The following is an 18,339-nucleotide window of genomic DNA, read 5'->3' as shown; positions in this document are numbered from 1 at the left end:
TGTCTTCAGTTTGAGGTAGGGATGGGTGTCATGAATAACGGGCGAGTCATCTGTAGAAGGAAAGTCTAAAGGTAAGGAGGGATAGGAAGAGAAAGACTCATCGGTACAACCAAGTGGTGGAGCAAGGTCAAGGATACTTATTCTCTGTACAGAGGTCTGAGTGAAAGGTTGGGTAAGAGAGGGGACAGATAGGGGGAAAGGTGAGGCAGGTGGAGATTCTGTGGATGTTGGCAGGGGGGTGGAGGAAGGATAGCAGGAGGGTTGTGGACCTCAGCAGTGGTATGATGGACAGTAGTGTATTTTGTGTAGGAGGAGGTGGGGAATGAAGTTGGGTTTGGGAATGTGATAAAGGGTTGTTTTAAGTAATCCTCATTGTCCTTTATGGTTTCCGGAGGAGACTTCGCTGTTAGGGTTTTCTTGGGTGGAGGGCAAACAGCAAGTGACTGGGAAAACTTGCAAGGGGAGATTTTGTTATTGGTATTTGGAGTTGTTCCAAATTGGCATTTACTTCTTAGTGTGTGGGCTGTGTTAAGGAGAGGAATTTACACCTCAACAGGGTTTGACAATGATACACTTGAGATAAGAAGAGGGAAAGAGGTGGTGGATGATGGTGCTTTAGAGGTATGCAGCAGTTTGGGCAAAGAAAGGGATGAGGGTAAGAAAGTATTAGTGGTTGGTGGGTTGGTAAATTAAAAAGGAGGAGGGGAGGGAGGGGTTGGTTGTGGCGTGATACTGGCAGTGGTTTTGCTTGTTTCCTTTGTTGTTGTCACGATCTGGGCCACGTTAACTGGTAAACCCAAGAGGGTGAGCCTCCCATCTAGCTTCTTCCAGGGTCAATCCATGCTTGAAGTGGAGGGCAGCCACCTCTGTTTCAAACTTGTAGACAAGGCAACCACAGTAAAAAACATCATGTTTGGAGGCACAATTGGCGCAAATGTGCTCTTGTGAGTGGCAATTTGCTCGATCATGGTCAGGTGAGCTGCAAACGGGGCAGCGAGCTTGCGATCTATGAAATTTGGCTGGGTGGCCAAAGCGCCAGCACTTTTGGCAGGGGGGGGGGGTATTTTTGGACTTTGTAATGTTGACCTCCTTGAATGTGATCTTGCAAAGTTTTTTTTTTTATATTTCCTTTTGCTCTTGCCCCCAAGAATGTAGCATGTAACATGGAGAACTTCATGGCGGTCACTTAGGAGTTCTTTGAGATCCATTGAGCAGTCACTCCAGCTGACAATGTCAACCATGCACTGCTCAGAGGGCATCACCGCTATTCCAGTGCAACGGCTGAGGTGAGGATGTGGCGTGGAAGGGAAGGCGTTACCTTGTAGGTCTTTGAGGGTGGACATTGCTTGAGCCTGAGCCTCTGTGTTCACCATATGATGTGAGCAGTCGCTATTTGTCAGGAATTTCACCATTCCTACCTGCCTCTTCAGGCACTTTTGAAAGTGGAGTGTATTGTTCACGTAAGGAGCGGTCGGGGGGTGGGGGGGGGAATGATGATGATGATGATGAAGTACTTGTCCCACTTAAGGGGTCCAAAGAGGGTTGACATAAGGGCTGGGTGGCCACTGGAGGACATTGTAACGTGGGTAGGAGAGGGTGGCTTTGAAGCCTTAAGAGAACTTTTTTGAGGAAGAGGTGCCGTAGTGGTCCAATACTTCATGGTAGAATGCTGTGGTTCATATGGTTATAGAGTAGTCATCAAATATGAACTGGTGGAAAAGGAGTGTGGGGCATCATGTGCCAAGATACAGATGACATGGTACTGTAAAAGAGGATAGGGATAAGGAGATTTCTGGGGTTAGTAATCTGGCTCATGGTCCCTGAACTAGGCTAAGTAAGAAAAGCCCAAAAAATCTGGGGACTGATTATGAGCAGGGTCAGTTCTCAACCCCTTAGAATTTGTTTGATTTTTAGAATAGTCCGCATCTGTACCACAAGTTGTAGGGAGGTTTGAATGTTCCCCATATAACAATTGTTATAAATTTCATTCAGGATGAGGTCCCTCTCACCAAGGAGGCCCAACTAGGGGAGGAGCAATGCTGTTACCCACAGTGGTAACTGCGCTGGGATCCTCACCTGGATATACACCATACCCTCAGTACCTTAAGGGTTGTCAGTCCGTCGAGATTGGACCCAGCAGTATGGGTATGGCTTGACATAAAAATTTCCCCTCGCTCGACCACGTCAGGTACTCTAGTTCTATGGGTGGAGTGGCATGCCATCTAGCTCCACCCTTCTTTGAAGTTACAAAAGCAGTGGTGTCCCTAATTCAGTGCCATGCAAAGGTCGTCAGTGAAAGAGGAAGAAGGGAAGGGAAAATTAACAGGAGGAGGAGTAAAAGAGTTAAATGTCCCAATGATTGGTTGAATCCAGAGCAGAGAGAGAGTAGGCATAAATGAGCGCACCCTCCCTGCAGTGGATCCGTAAACCCCCACCTCGTCAAGGGGTTGGGATGGGTGGGGGTTTCGGTGGCTGGTTTATATTACAATGGCTTAAGCCAGCTCTCACCCTTGCACAAGTGTGGTACGGAGTGAAATGGATTTGGAGGCCTGATATAGACCTCTATGCTGTCCAACCAACAGAGGCATGCAAGGATATACTAATCTGTAATAAATTTCACCAAGTCAAACAACTGCTTGTTGAGAGAGAATTATATGAACCTCCAATATTTTAATGTATCCAAGTACATTCCTTACGATAGCAAGTTTACATAAATTCACATTTTTCATGGTCAATTCAGTAGTTATCTATTGTTTTATGCTGTTTATGTAATAAATAATAGCAAATTACACAGGATCAGTGACACAAAAAGGGAAACTTTCCTTAACTCACAATAAATCTACATCTGAAAGCAGTCACAAAAACATAAAAAAAGCCTCACCTTATGCTTATATTAGTTATATCAACAATATCTTTCTTATAATCAACATACTCATTCTAACCTCTACCTGTACACTATGCTGAAACACCAGGTAGTCCTGAAACTTTTGGCTGCATTTACATTTTCTGTATTACTGTTTACTTTTGACAGAGTAATTTATATGAAATGTGGAGATAAACAAACTATTATAATACAATCTAAATAAAATGTGGATATAAACAAACTATTATGATAATGTAAAATTTACATGTAAACTACATATGGTCCATACTGTAATACAGTACAGTACACTAAGGGTTCCCAGTCTTCCACTGGTTTGGGATTTCCTGTCTGTTCTCATTATTTAATGCTGTCTCTGTTTTTACACCAATATTTTATGCATTCTTAAGACCACTGTCAGAATAATTAAAAAATATACCTTCATGAAAGTTTAAATTTTCAGTGATTCTATTACTGCTAAAGCACCTACAATATTAAAGAAATTTTCTTGCTCAGCTAATCATATATTATCTTAACTTATTTGGAACTGTTGTGAATGTTGATGAACTACGTTCGATCCCTGCTCATGTAGGCATTAAAAGAAAAGACAGTTCAGTTAAAACAGAAACTAATGTGAATGTTGAACTATGGTGGATCCCTGCTCATGTAGGCATTAAAAAAAATGGAAGTTCAGTTAAAACAGAAGAGTCAGCAATAGTTATGACCAAATAAAACAAAAGCATCTCTAAAACTACTATGTGACATTGCTAAAGCCCATTATAGTGAATAAATGGCTGGCTTAATGGAATGACAAAAGCGGACAATAAGAATAGTTTAAATCCATACAGGGATTAAGAGTTAAGAGCTGTCAACAGAACACAGCTGAAGAAGTATGGTATTAATATAACACATGAAATGGCCAAATCTATTAACTTTAGTGTTAAGTGGACACCCTTCATAAGCCAATCCTTGCCTACAGAGAATTCAGTGCAACATGAAATGCACTTTTTGGGTATTATTATTATTATATTAGTGGGGTTGAAGGTGATAACCGCATCAGCAGCATTCAGTTTGTATAGAGTTTTCTCTATTTTTCTGATAATTGATTTTTCTAGGTTACTGCATTCTGCCAGTAACAGGCCAATATTGATCATACTTGGAGAGGAAAGCAGGTTGCAAAATTGGATAGTTTATTTCCGATGAACACAGCATATCAGTAACAGGATACTGAAATCGGGAGTTCATCCTCCATAGAGTTGTCCTTCAGGAGACAGTCTTCTTCAGTGTTAATCAAGGCCAGGGTTGCCAAATACCTTGATAGTCACGTACAAAGCCTTAAAAACCGCGGCAATAGCCTGAAAAGTAGCCCAGTTTTTTATCCGACATGAAACAGTGATTGCATAGTGTATTTTACTACAATTACAGCTTTTTCCACATTCGTTTATTACCTCCCAATGTGATCAACAGAATTTATTGAGGTATGGCAAGCAATGCACACGGAAAGTTTAGTAGCTTTTGGGTTGATGTCAGTCTGCTTGGTTTGCTGAGATGAAGTACTGGCCAAAAACCTCGTAACATTGCTTTCTCTTGCTTTTACATATGATTTATGGGTCCCAGTATTAGCATGTTTTATTAAATCTGAATGGTGAGCTCTTATGACAGCATTGCAAAAACGACATCGTGCTTTTGTTTCATGACCAGGAACACTATTAACCCAATATTTCAAGAGTTCCTCACTCTCCCAATTAGGATTATAATGTTTCTTATAAACACTAAAATTGCACTTTTTTGGCATCTTAACGCAGTCAACCTTCTCACTGAATGGGAAAAAGGAATCTGACCAGTAACTCATATTTCGAAACGAATTACCCTTAACGCCTCAATTCCTGTTTAGTGGCTAGACGGCGACAGTCTGATCAACCAACTGGTAAAACGAAAAATAACTAATATTTCATTATCATGCTTGGAACAGTAGCCTATTTATTAAAATCCAAAATAGAGGTAGATTCAGTATACGTCTTTCCGTTACAATAAATATGAAATATTACATTTGTAAAGGCCTATAAAACGGATTTAGTGATGCCGCGGTTTTGTGTCACCAAAGTAGCCCAATTTTAGGTAAGTAGCGGCACCATTTCATAGGCCGCGGCAAGCAGTTCAAAAGTAGCCCAATTGGGCGGGTAAACCGCGGGTTTGGCAACACTGATCAAGGCCACGTTTAGCTCAGGCTCCACTGAGCATGGCCACACCAAAGGACGGGAGTAGACTGACTTCCGATGCGAGTCTTGCTCTTTATATATGAGAAGGTCTGCGGGGGGTCTAATGCAGCTTCCTGTTGACTGGCTGTGGAGAAACATTCATGCAGGTTATTGGTTGGCGAGATTTTCTCGCGAGCCAAAAATTTATCGCGAATGGTCTCTCTGTTGATGCCTTGCTGAGCAGCGGGGCTGGTGTGTGATGTCATTCCCTGGTATTTCACAGCGAATTTTCTGATTGGGCGCCAGGCGGCTCGCAGATTCTCTGACATCATTGTGAGTTTCACATTCGGGACTGGCATTTCTTGCGGTGTCTGGTGCCGGTCTGTCAGCTACAGAGGCAATAGGCTGCCTAATGCTGGTAGGCAGGAGGAAATACCTCTTGGGTGGTATTTAATAGGGCTTCTTCTGCTGTATTAATAGCGCCTCCAGCAGCCGTAGGTGCCTTGAGTCAGGGGCTTTTCCGATTACTTTTGCATTCCCCACTATTTCATGCTAGTATTGTGGGCATCCCTCATGTGGTTTTTTATGGCGCCTTCTTGGGCATGATGACAAGATTCTCTTCGCCAGCTTCATGGTGGTCATAACGACATAGGCACCGGGACATCCACGGACTGGGCATTTGAATTGTTATACCACATTCATCTGTTTAAGAGGATTTCTTGTTCGTGGGGCTGGGTTGTTTTTCATAATTAGGTTTCTCGTACGGCTGTTTTGATAGTAAATGACGAGGTCAAGCTGCGTGTCTATGTCGGTAGTGAAGATGACATCTGCAATTATCTTAATGGCACGTTCGTCTTCCAGGTATTTTGAGTGCATCCTCGCCTTACAGAAAAGTCGAACACTTCTTAGTGGGTCGGGCTGTGGCTGCTCGCAGTTGCTGTACCACCAGTCCATTGCCATATGTATTTCTTTGTTGACTTGTTTATTGGAATAAACATTATTTATGAGTACTTGGGAGATCCGGTCCAATTCTTCGTAAGAAGGGCTTTAGCGTACCATTCCTCTTGGCAGGGCACGCACCAAGAATTAGACCGTATCTCCAAAGCACTCATAAATAATGGGTATTCTAATAACTCAACAAAGCAGTGTTCAACTTTTCTATAAGGCGAGGACGCTCTCGAAATACCTGGAAGACAAACATGCCATTAAGATCATTGCAGACAACGTCTTCACTAATGACACTGACACACAGCTTGACCTCGTCATTTGCTATCAAAACGGCTGCACGAGAAACCTAATTATGAAAAACAACCCAGCCCCACCAACGAGAGACCCTTTTAAACAGACGAATGTGGTATACTGATTCAAATGCCCAGTCCGTTGATGTCAAGGTGTCTGTATCGGCATGACTACCATGAAGCTGGTGAAGAGAATCTCATCATGCCCAAGAAGGCACCGTAAAAAACCATATGAGAGATACCCACAATACTAGCATCACAAGGATAAAAATAGTGGGGAATACAGAAGTAATCAGAAAAGCCCCCGACCCAAGGCACCCCTTATTAAATACCACCCAACTGGTATTCCTCCTGACTACCAGCATTGGGCGGCCCATTGCTTCTGTAGCAGACAGACCAGTGCCAGACACTGCAAGAAAAAACAATCCTGAATGGGAACCTCACAATGCTGGGGATTCTGTGAGCCGCCTGGCGCCCAATCAGAATATTCGCTGGGAAATACCAGAGAATGACATCACACACCAGCCCTACCACTCAGCAAAACTGCAGCAGAGAGACCACCAGTGATAAATTTTTGGCTTTCAAGAAAATCTCGCCAGCCAATAACCAATGTGAATGTTTCTTCTCAGTCAATCAGCAGGTGGCTGAATTAGACCCCCTCCCCCCATGACCTTCTCATATATAAAGAGCAAGACACATCGAAAGTCAGTCTACTCCCATCTTTTGGCGTGACCATGCTCAGTGGAGCCTGAGCAAAAGGTGGCCTCGATTGACATTGAAGAAGACTTTCTCCTGAAGGACTACTCAAAAGAAGACTTTCTCCTTAAGGACAACTCTACAGAGGATGAATTCCCGATTTCAGTATCCTGTTACTGGTATACTGTGTTCATCTGAAATAAACTATCCAATTTTGCAACCTGCTTTCCTCTCCTAGTATGACCAATATTGGCGGATTACTGGCAGAATGCAGTAACCTAGAAAAATTAATTATTAGAAAAATACAGAAAACTCTATACAACCTGAATGCTGCTGATGCAGCCGTCACCTTCAACACCACTTGTATAAAAGAGGGTCTACTTCCTATTTATATTGTTATTATTAGTATTGGGTAGTTTAGCCCAACCACTGAGTATGAAAACTTTAACTCTCATGGTAAATACCCAAAGAAAATGATTAGACATGGACACAAGCTTTTGTCAGAATTTTCAGTATGTTTAATTTAATGAAGTTCTTACAGAATTTTCAGTATGTTTAATTTAATGAAGTTCTTACAAAGATGTAAGTTTGCATAGATATATTTCTACCATTTTATTAAACCAAACCCTTCAGGCCAGCTGTATGAGTTATGAATTTGAACTGCAAGTTCCCCCCCAAAAACTCCTGAGCACTTGCTATTGGGCAGGACCCTTCAGAGAGCCAACTATTAGCTTGGCCTTAGGTAGTTGCTCTAACCTAAATTAGCCCTCCTTTTTCAGCTTTTGCCACTCCTTTCTTCATTGCTTGCCCTTTCAGAACTAACTTTTAGATAACATCCCTTGAGTGGCCTTGAATAAGCTTCTGGTCACTCCTAAAACAAGGAGGACGGTGAGGTTGGACACCATGCTTCCTCACCCATAGAATTTGAGTAGCTGGCATGTCGATAGAGGCAAAAAAATTATGTTAACTTTTCCATCACTGCCAGGTCCAATCTCAACAGATTTCACTTTGAAGAGGGAGAGGGATAGCCAGAAAAAAACAAATTACTATAATCATTAAAATTAAGATACGACAACATTCATGACTTGGCCTTGTATCTGATCCACAGTAAAAAGTTACAACACCCATGGCTCAGAAATATCTCTGATCTCCAGCAAAAAAAATGTTGCAACAAAAATTGCAAAAATCAAATTTAAAAGACTAAATCTATCACATACAACAAAAATTCCTTGTCAGAACACACCCATTTATACCTAATCTGCCACAATGCAAGTTATGCTCAAATCTTTGACATACTACATTTAAGAAATGTCTAGTAAGGTGGTTAGTGCAGTTTGGGACTGAAGAACATACGACAAACTGGAACTACACTACTCATAAATGCATCGACTGTGGACTTTGACATCATGCAAGGTCCAAAGAAAGTTTTCTACATATGTAAGACAGAATTAAAGCTACTGAGAACAGGCATAACAGTAAAAGAAGCAAAACTGGCGCTGAAAGTACGAGGGATACTTGATCCATGGCAAAACCCTCTTACATTACAGTGCTAATAAACCAATTTCCTAAATCTCCCATATTAAAAATAGAATTCATAGTCAGAAAGAATTATGAGCATAACAGAGTCAATTCCATGGAATACGTTTTCTACTAAGGAAGACCAAAAAGAATGCCATCAAAACGTCACTGAAAAACTTAAAATAAGTACCCACAATAATAATAATTCAGAACTGCAAAACTATATAAAAGTACCCTCTAGCTGTAAATAAAGCAGAACACAAACCTAAGGAAAATAATACTGAAACCATAAAAATAAGAAAATCTAGGGAAAAAAATATACATACCAGAGGAGGATGCTCCCTCACCCATTACAGGAGCCACAGCAAACTTCACCAAATGGAAACACAAGTGAAAAAGCATAACCAAAACTGTGGCTATAATATGTTTTTCTTCCTGTATTGTACCGTAGACAAGTCTGACTGTATTGTATATGTGTATGTTATGTCTGTATAACAGTGATCACTTTCCAATAAGAATGACATGTTTGCAAACCTGCATAACTAACTTACTCATTATATCTCCATGAAGCACACTGGGATCTGAATCAATTACACACTACAGAAATTTCTCCATATCCACACATACTTGATGGAGCAACAATGCTCATTACCACCTCCACAAGCAAAGCTATTTCCATGCCCGAGTCAAAAAGAAGAAAATCGTCATTCTTGAATGTCTTCATATATTCGATTGAAAACACTATATCCATCCTATCACTTGGTGTTGATAGTCCACAATTTTCTTTCGCGCAAACCTTTCTAATCGAACGCTTAATACTGTTTACAGTTGGCAATCCTTGAGCTCCATATTCGCTAAGATTTGAAGCTGCGGTTGAAATTATATAATGAGGAGTCACGTGTATGCTTTGCGTCGTCTTTAACTTTTTCCATAAATTTTCGCACTTCTATATCAGCTGGATCAGCTGAATGATTATGTTCTTTAGAAATAGTAACATCTTCGTTTACTGTTATAGCACGACATTTACAGTAACTTGAAAATTTATGGCACTTCCAATATGTTTTATCTTGTATTTTCTTATCTTTAACAAATAAATGTCCATCCACTAATAACATTGGTTTTCCTTTTTCACTCTTAACGAATTCAGCCATCATAAGGTCTAAGAGGTTTCTTCTAGATAGGAAAGCGTCAAAAATAACACTGAAGTTTTGCCGGTGGTTTATTTACCAAAGCAAGTATTTTAAGTATTTTAAAAAATGTTTTTAAAAAACAAACAATGCAATTGAGTTATTTATCGTATAACTACTCATTCGAATAATATTCATTTCGAAGAATTGCTTATTCGAATATCTTGTAATTCGATCAGTTGTGAATTCGAACAATTACACATTCTAACAACTGTTTTCGAATAATTGAATTTCGAACAATTGTCTTTCGAATAATTATTTTTCAAAAAATAGTCCGCACACGTTTCTAAACAAGTGTCCCTTGGTAATCAGATGCATTAGCTGAAGATAAAAACTAAACATTAAACAGGAAGACAACTAGATACTCTAAACAGAACATACAAGAACTTCAAAATAAACCACCACCACGAGACAAAACATTAATAAAAATGGCTAGAAATGGATATACTGCAACCAATACTGTACTGTGTATAGTAAGGTTTCTGCTAAATTTAGAAAAGATGTAATAAGAGGAGGAAATAATATCTTGGAGGCAATATGTTTAGGGTATATCAGTAGTGAGCTTTTGTAGCAAATATGCCAGAGATACTGCAATATCAATTGAAGTTTTGCTGGGCTACTCTGACATATTACTTTCTTTAATGGAAACAGAATTCACAATACAAGAAACATGAAATTGTAAAGTTCCCGCTCAACGGTTTTCTGTGGTGAACCTCCCATTTTCTGCGGTGCCTTTCCCACAAGCCTAGGTCATGCTAAATAGCCACATTTTTATCTATGTAAATACGTATCTATTACTGATTTATTTATGCCTGTTTTCATTGTACATGTGTCAGAATATTATTGTGTCAATTCTTGTAATTTATTTTTCATGTCATTTGTATTTTACCTGTCCTGTGTCACATCAAGAACAATTGACCTTGGGTCACCTGTATCCTATTGTATCCCTTTGTGTGACATCTGCACGCCGCTTTATAAGGCAACCTGCTTTCCCAATAAACCAGCAGTACTTGTCCACCTGCTCATTATTGTGCACCTCTTTCAAAATCACTAATATCCTTGCAAGACATTTTGACACAGTAGCACCCACTACCTGTACAAACAATGCTGCAAAAAAATTTTATTTATATAGAGCTAATTATATTAAATTCTGAAACGGTTGAAGGCATATATTATACCCAAATCCATTTCAGAATTAGATTAGTTGTATGCCCTTTCAATATTTAATGGCTCAGCTCCGGGAAAAGAAAGAACCTCTTCTGAAATTATAACACCAGGTATCATTAGCAAAATCTAACTTTTCACATCATAAAATTGTCACAAGTTTGATTTTCTTTATGATACCCGCAGATTTATAATTTCAAGAGCTTCTACGTTTTCAGAGCTGTGCCACCTTTAGCTAAGATTTATTTCCAATGGAGTGGAGCATCATTATTCCAGTAGCTAAACCCAGAAAAGGCTCAAGCAAAACCATTAACTATAGACCTTCTTAACCAGTTAGTATAAGCTCTTTAAAAATGGTCAGTGACAGACTACCATATTGCAGTACGTTAAAATATTAGTGTAAACATATGATTCTCAGTTGTGTCTCTTATAATTTGTTTGATTTTAAATTTACCGCCTGGCAGAAGCGAATGCTCAAGTCAGTCATTCGCATACCAGTGTACTGTATAAACAGACCTGTCCCATAGAGCGAGACTGTAGACTCTATAGTTAGTTGGACAATAAAACCCATTCAACAAAGACCTATGTTGTTATTACTCCAGCTCAAGAAGGTAGAAAGCATGTAAAAAGAATATATAAGAAGTTGAATTAACGAAGAATAACACACAAGCACTTTAAAAGGTTATGGGCCCAAGATGCGCCCAAAGTGCCAAGAGTAAGCGAACAGTGAAATAAGTGTTGTAAAAGTGAGGGGAAAAACTTGGAAGTCGAACAATGTCGAGGTACTATGCCCTACAACTATGAGTGCCGTGACACAGCAAGATACACAAATGGCGGGTAAAGACAAGGAAAGAAAAAGATGAATTCTGGATGAATCAAATTATTTCCACTGGGCGAAGAGAACTAGGCTGCGCTCGCCCAGAAAAGATGGTGGGAATACATTCATCCATGATATGCTGAAGATCAAAACGACTGGACACAACTACAACTTCAAAGAAATAACGACGCACTCAGTTATACCACACAGAGTGGATAATTTGGATCTGGACGACATCATTGAATGCACCAAAGCAAAAGCAGCTTGGGAAATTTTGAGTGATATCCACACAAAAATGGATACATTCCACATAGTTGATGTTACATAACAGTGATTCTCAAACTGGGTGCCGTGGCACCTTGGGGTGCTGCAAGATTGCCATGAGTTTTGTCTTGGCTAGATCATCTCATTGAACATTTGCAAAAAAAAAAAAAAAAAAAAAAATTGCAGAAGTCTTCATATAATTATCATCAGTGTGTCTACTCCAATACATTCACGCACACACACACACACACACACACACACACACACACATATATATATATATATATATATATATATATATATATATATATATATATATGTAGTATGGAAAATAATTTTATTCATTAAATAAGAAGTTAATTCATGCGATAATGTGGGATGGTGAAGAAGGGGTGCCACGGTAATGATTACATTAGTTAGGGTGCCATCACTCAAAAAAAATTGAGAACCACTGTACAGTTAGAACTGTGTAGATGCAGAAAACTGAAGAAATGTCTATGAGGGAATATATAACCATGTAATCAGAATAGCCAGAGATGTGAATGCAGCTTTAAGAGAAGAAGTGGCTCAATTTGGAGAATCAATGGTAGCTGTGTTTGTACTTAGGGGTCTTAAACATATTCCCAAATATCAAATTTTGTTGACATCACAGTTCTCAAAAATTGAAGATTTAAATATAAAAAAATGTAAAGTCAATACTGCTTTTTTGAGGAGAGGCAAGATAAACTCGAGGCAAGAGAAGAAGAGGAATCCTCAGTCTATAAAACAAGCTTCAAAAGAGCTTCAAGAAAAGAAGCTGGAAATTCAAGCAAAAATTACAGAAGAGAAGATGACGCATGTGGTTACAGGAGAGAAGACAAGAGATTTGTCTGCTATGCTTGTAGCCAGCTTGGACATATAACAAGAAACTGTCCAAAATTTGAAGAAAGCAAAGATAAGGAAGAAAGAAGAGACAACGAAGAAAGAAGATACAAGACAGAAGACAAACAAAATAAAAGCAAGAAGAATATATCAGGGAAGAAAGCACAATATGAGAGTGATGAAAACAGTGAAAGTGAATTTGAGGAAGAGGAGCTAACAGCAAAAGTTGCCAAACCCAAAATAAATACAAAGGCAATTGTTGCTGACTCTATAGTTAGTTGGACAATAAAACCCATTCAGCGAAGATGTGTTTTCTTATTACTCTGACCCAAGAATGTAAAAAGAATGTATAAGAAGTCGAATTAACACAATAACACAAAAGCACTTTAAACATTATATACTTCACAGAATAACACATAAGCACTTTAAACATTATATACTTAAGTCTAAAATCATAATTTCACCTGTTTGGATCTCAAGATAATCCATCAACATTAGGGTCACTTCTCCATTGAAAAGACCATATCTGTAGAGGCTTTGAATGTTAAACATTACCAAAGCAATATTCTTTGATATGCTGACTGTATTTGACCCAACATGGAGATAATTATCAACAGTATATAACAATAATTTTGTTCTCAAGTTCATTTACCAATGTTGATACTTATTCCAAAACATAAAAATTAGGAAAAGTATCCCAATATTTACATTACACTACATCACAAAACAGTTAGCTACTAGGGTAAAATATAATGTTTATATGGATGACCTAGCCATATTATATTTGCAACAAACAATATGAATCCTTAAACTGGTCACAACTGAAGATTCTCATGGGCTGTCTCAGTTGGATTTCAATACTCTGTTAAGACCACGAAGACAATTACCATATGTTCTAAAGAAATGTCAGGGGAAAACAAAATTATGGAATCAAAATAAAAATGAGAGAGAAGCAATGCTAGTCAAATAATCAAGTCCTTTAGTCTAAAATCTGATATACCTCTAAACTGGAAAGCTCAAACTGCACTTATAAAATGTATATGCAAAAATACTTTAATCGGAATCAATACTATACTAGTCTCAAATATCTGGATCAGGATCTGTCTTTACATTAAAAATTTAAAATCTACTCAAACTGAAGGACAAACTGAAGGACAAAGAATTGACAATGATACTTTTAGATCATCTCTAAGAGTACTGTTACAAGTTGAAAGTGGTGAACCCAGACTATAGGTACACCATGACCTGGTAACTATGTAAAATGCAATAAAAACACATACAACCAAATCATTCTTCCACTAAAAGAATGATTTTGAACAAAGTCTTATCTCTATAAGTAACCATCCTCCTTTCTCCCCAATCAGAGCTGATTATCCTAATGAATCAGTAAATATGAGGTTCAGATTTTATCTGGAACTAGAAGTACCTCCTATTCGGTCAACCTGTCAAGTCAGAATCTGTACTTGTTGACATTATTTATCCAAAACGTATGCATCCACTTCTAAGCATCATAAACAATAATAAACAGAACATGTCAAATACACAGCTCCACACTATGCAGTTTATGCTGATGGTTCAAAATTTAACAGTCATAGCAATTTTTGGCACTTTACAGAGTAAAAAATATAGTCTCCTTAACAACAGATATTTCTATTTTCACACCAGAACTGAGTGCAATAAATTCAGCACTTAAGAATATTAAAAAAAGTCACCACAGTAATGTTTTCTGCAACTGGAGAACTGCTACTGAAACCCTTCAGAACTATCGTCCAAAAAATTCCCTTGTACAGTAAATTGAGTTTGCATTACATAAATTATAAGAAACTGGTGTAAATGCTGAAATGTGTCTGAGCCCTCTCCATATCAGTATAAAAGGAAATGAGGATGTCAATAAGGCAGCCAAAACTACTTGTACTATGACCAAAGCAAATGTAATAATCCAAATCAGTTATTATTTAACATCTCTAAATTCCATAAACTTTAATAAAGCTGACAAAGCTCAACAATACAAATGTTTATCCAAACTTAAACCAACAACGAATGTTAGGTTTTGGAAATAAATTGATAAAGGATTTTTTTGTTGGAATCTTTATCATTTCAATTTGTCCAATTATCACATTTTTTATGACTTGCAAGTTAATAAAATCTACATTTTGTTATTAAAAGCAAGCCCTTTGGGCCACCCCTCTGAGAGTTAAACTTTTTGACCCAGAGATCTGATTAAACCTCTTCATCACTGATTACAGTTTATATAACACAATGACTCCCTTCTCTTAATAAAAAAATCCTTCTACATAAAATATATCATACAATTATATCAAAATACCATTAGGAAACAAGCTTTGAAACAAAAAAATGTTACAATACCATCATACATCTCAGAAACCACCATATGATTAGTGGTCCATAACTTGTAATATTACAAGTTTGGTGGTCCATTGTATTACAAGTTTAGAAGTAGTTTTAGCCAACCAGCAACTAGTGGTCCAGCATTACAAAATATGTGGTCAGATTTTTTATGCATACACAGAAGTGCAAAGATTTTGACAGAAAGATCAAAACACACGAAAGAATTCCTCATAAGCAATTTTTATCAAGTATCTTTGTTACTGAGGCAACCATTTACAACTTCAAGTCCATTTTCACACTGGTAAGGAAAATCTTTGATGCTAATCTGTACTTAATCCTTGAATAATCTGAGCATTCTATTTACTTTTTGTAATAATTAGAATAATTTCTAAGGCATCATCAATAACTTGCCACACACATTCATCAGACTATTCTTATGATGTTAATGAAAGTAAAAAACTAAACAACCACCACCTTTTGACAACTCCAGCCATCTACTTGTATTGTACTAGAAGACAAGTAAAAAGGTGATAAAAGTTAAAAGGTGATAAAAGTTACTGCAGCAGTGGCTTGGAGACATCTTTAATGGTGTTTTATCAAAATGACATAATACGTGTAAAGTTCAAATGATACTGCAATGGAAAAATTTTGAATAGCGTTGTTATTGGCAACTGAGTACTGTTTGATACAACAATGTTCAATTTATTCCATTACACTTGTGTCATATTCCTTCGCTGTGTTGGTGGAAGAATTGGTTTCTTGTTCGCCCCAGTAGGATGTGATGTTTTGAATGTGCCACTTTCAGAGTCATTATAGGCATAATTATCATGCTCACCATAGTGATGATGAAACTGGTCGTGTCTTTGTGGTGGGATTCCAACTTGATTATGTGGGTTATACCTTGGGTTATGACTTGAAGGAACTGAATATGCTACACTAGAATCATCCCTTAACTCATTCACTCCCACGTTTAATCCACTATCACTTTGAGACCCTATATCACTAACACTTCTTGCCATCTGGACCATATCATGTCTGCGGAGTACATCTCCAATACCACGAATAGGGACAGGTGCATTTGAAGAACTAATATGACCACTACCATCAATCTGGGGTGTACGATTTCTAGTATCAATGTTATTTTTTATTCTAGAGGTTACAAGGTGACTTCTTTTTTTGTCCTCATTGCTGTCAACCTTTTTTCTACAACATTTACAACATGCACATTTACATATGAAACCTAATTTTGATTCCTTTACTTTGTCACGTTTAAAAATGGCGCACACCAGAACTACGAGGATTATAACTAAAAATACACAGCCCAAAACAATACCAACAATAGCACCTGCATTAAGTTCACTACTACAACTGTAGATCAAATGCACTTCATTAGAAAGCTCACCTGCATGCTGAGTGCTATCAACAGCTTCAACAACAAAAGCATAGTTTGTGTCACAATCCACACTTACTATTGTAGATATTGTTGTGCCGGCATCCACTGAAATGTTGACTGGCAAAATGAAAGCAGGGTCTAAGACATCCTTCACATTGTAAGATGAGGCTGGGAAAAAAAAAACTTAAACAGTACATTATAGGAATCAGATACATCCGTTTGTGAAAAACAAAACCAGACACCTTCCATAGTTTTTTTTAGGAAAGGGGTTAATACGATTAAAGGAAACTTTACATTATTCTTAAAATAACCTATGTTCCAACCTCACTCAAAATGCTCCTGAAGGAAAATCTAAAACATGATTAAAAAGTATTTCAGAGTTTATAAATCATGTGTTATTAATGGCTCAGATTATCTACATGACAAACGGTAACTGGTGCACTGAGCATGTGGGGGCCATTAGTTCCAAAAAAATAACTAAGAGTTGAATACATTATCCTGTTGTAATTAGAGTAAGTAATGTCTGTTAACCCTTTGAGATTTTTGGTGGGTTCAAAAATTCTGTGGTAAGCACTCCAATCTGGCTTACTGCTTATGATCTTACAAATAATTATTGCAATAAAATTTCTCTTTCAAGGCAGGATGCTGGATTTAAAGACAAATTCAAAAGTTAAAAACAAAACGTGGTTAGAATACAGGTTGACCATCACTAATCTGGAAATCAGTAGTCCGGAACAATCAGTAATCCGGCACAAATTTCGGCTAGAGTTATTTCTAATGTTTCCGCACTAATTTTCAAATTTCCCGCCGGCCGCTTCGATTTGGTGGCGCTGTGTGCTGCATCGACAAACTGGAGGTGTTTGTAAATGCAAGCATGCTTTTGCTGTTCCATTTTTTATTGTCTTTTGGCCTACGCTAAGGTATATCGTATAGGCTATATATACGGTAGCCTAGCCTACATCATACTGAACTCTATTCACATATTAACAGCATTATACAAACATCAACATAACGAATGTGCATCTTTTTCATGGATCTTTTAAAAAGTTATGCTTTACTACTGCATTGTATCCAATTGCGTATATTCTCATATTGCTTTTGTATTATAAATTGCGATCAATGTTTTGTTTTGGAACCGATAACGCGGTGTTTATTTTGCCGCATTTAACTCAGTTCAGTGCGCTTTTCTTGCTTCTAGTAAGCGTAAATGAATATAGATACTTTATTTATTTGGGACAAGGATATTTTTCGTCATACAAAGTGTTTTTAAGTCGAAATATAACTTAAATACGTCTCGTTGTGAAATTAATATAGCTATTTTTTTCGTTAATATATGACGTTCGCGGGAATTGCGGCTGGCCGTTTTGGGGGCATGTTTGTTTTGTGTAAAAAAATCAAGATTCTCTTCGCTATTTTCTCTTGATTTCATCATAATACGAGCTGTACGTATTTATCTTTTTTCGGCGTGAAAACAGCAGTAATTTGTATTCTTTCATGCCCAGTAGTTTTAAAATACATTCTCTCCAATTTTATTTACGGTCGAGTTTCATCCATGTTGCCTATGCATGATAATTTATAGTCATTAGCAGCTTGAACATTGTTTTCTCAGCTTCAGCTACAACTTGCAGCTTAAAGTTACTGAAGCAGTATATTTCCTTGCCGATCTTTTCTCCAAAGCGAATAAGGGTATAGTGAAAAAAATATATCAGTCCTATTGTACAGTACTTAACGTCATTTGTAACATAACGACAGTAATTGTTTGACCGTACGATAGTTGAAATACAAGCAAAACAG

General features: G+C 37.9%; 2 protein-coding genes across 2 annotated transcripts in view; one reads left to right on the top strand and one right to left on the bottom strand.

The window, feature by feature from the left end:
- Positions 1-6,463: 6,463 nt before the first annotated feature.
- On the top strand, positions 6,464-13,130 carry LOC136850795 (uncharacterized). Its single transcript, XM_067124801.1, has 2 exons — positions 6,464-6,481; positions 12,657-13,130. The coding sequence occupies exons 1-2, from the start codon at positions 6,464-6,466 to the stop codon at positions 13,128-13,130; spliced, it is 492 nt and encodes a 163-aa protein (XP_066980902.1).
- The window catches only part of LOC136850788 (calcium-activated chloride channel regulator 1-like), a 308,332-nt gene continuing 303,095 nt past the window's right edge, over positions 13,103-18,339 (bottom strand). The window contains exon 16 of the mRNA XM_067124788.1: positions 13,103-16,713. Coding sequence (XP_066980889.1) covers positions 15,863-16,713 — 851 coding nt within the window. The 3' untranslated portion in view covers positions 13,103-15,862. The remainder of the gene's footprint in view (positions 16,714-18,339) is intronic.

This window comes from Macrobrachium rosenbergii, chromosome 3, assembly GCF_040412425.1.
Source record: "Macrobrachium rosenbergii isolate ZJJX-2024 chromosome 3, ASM4041242v1, whole genome shotgun sequence".
Lineage (NCBI taxonomy): Eukaryota > Metazoa > Arthropoda > Malacostraca > Decapoda > Palaemonidae > Macrobrachium > Macrobrachium rosenbergii.
The sequence above is the reverse complement of the archived record's forward strand: the minus strand, read 5'-3'. Positions and strand labels throughout refer to the sequence as shown.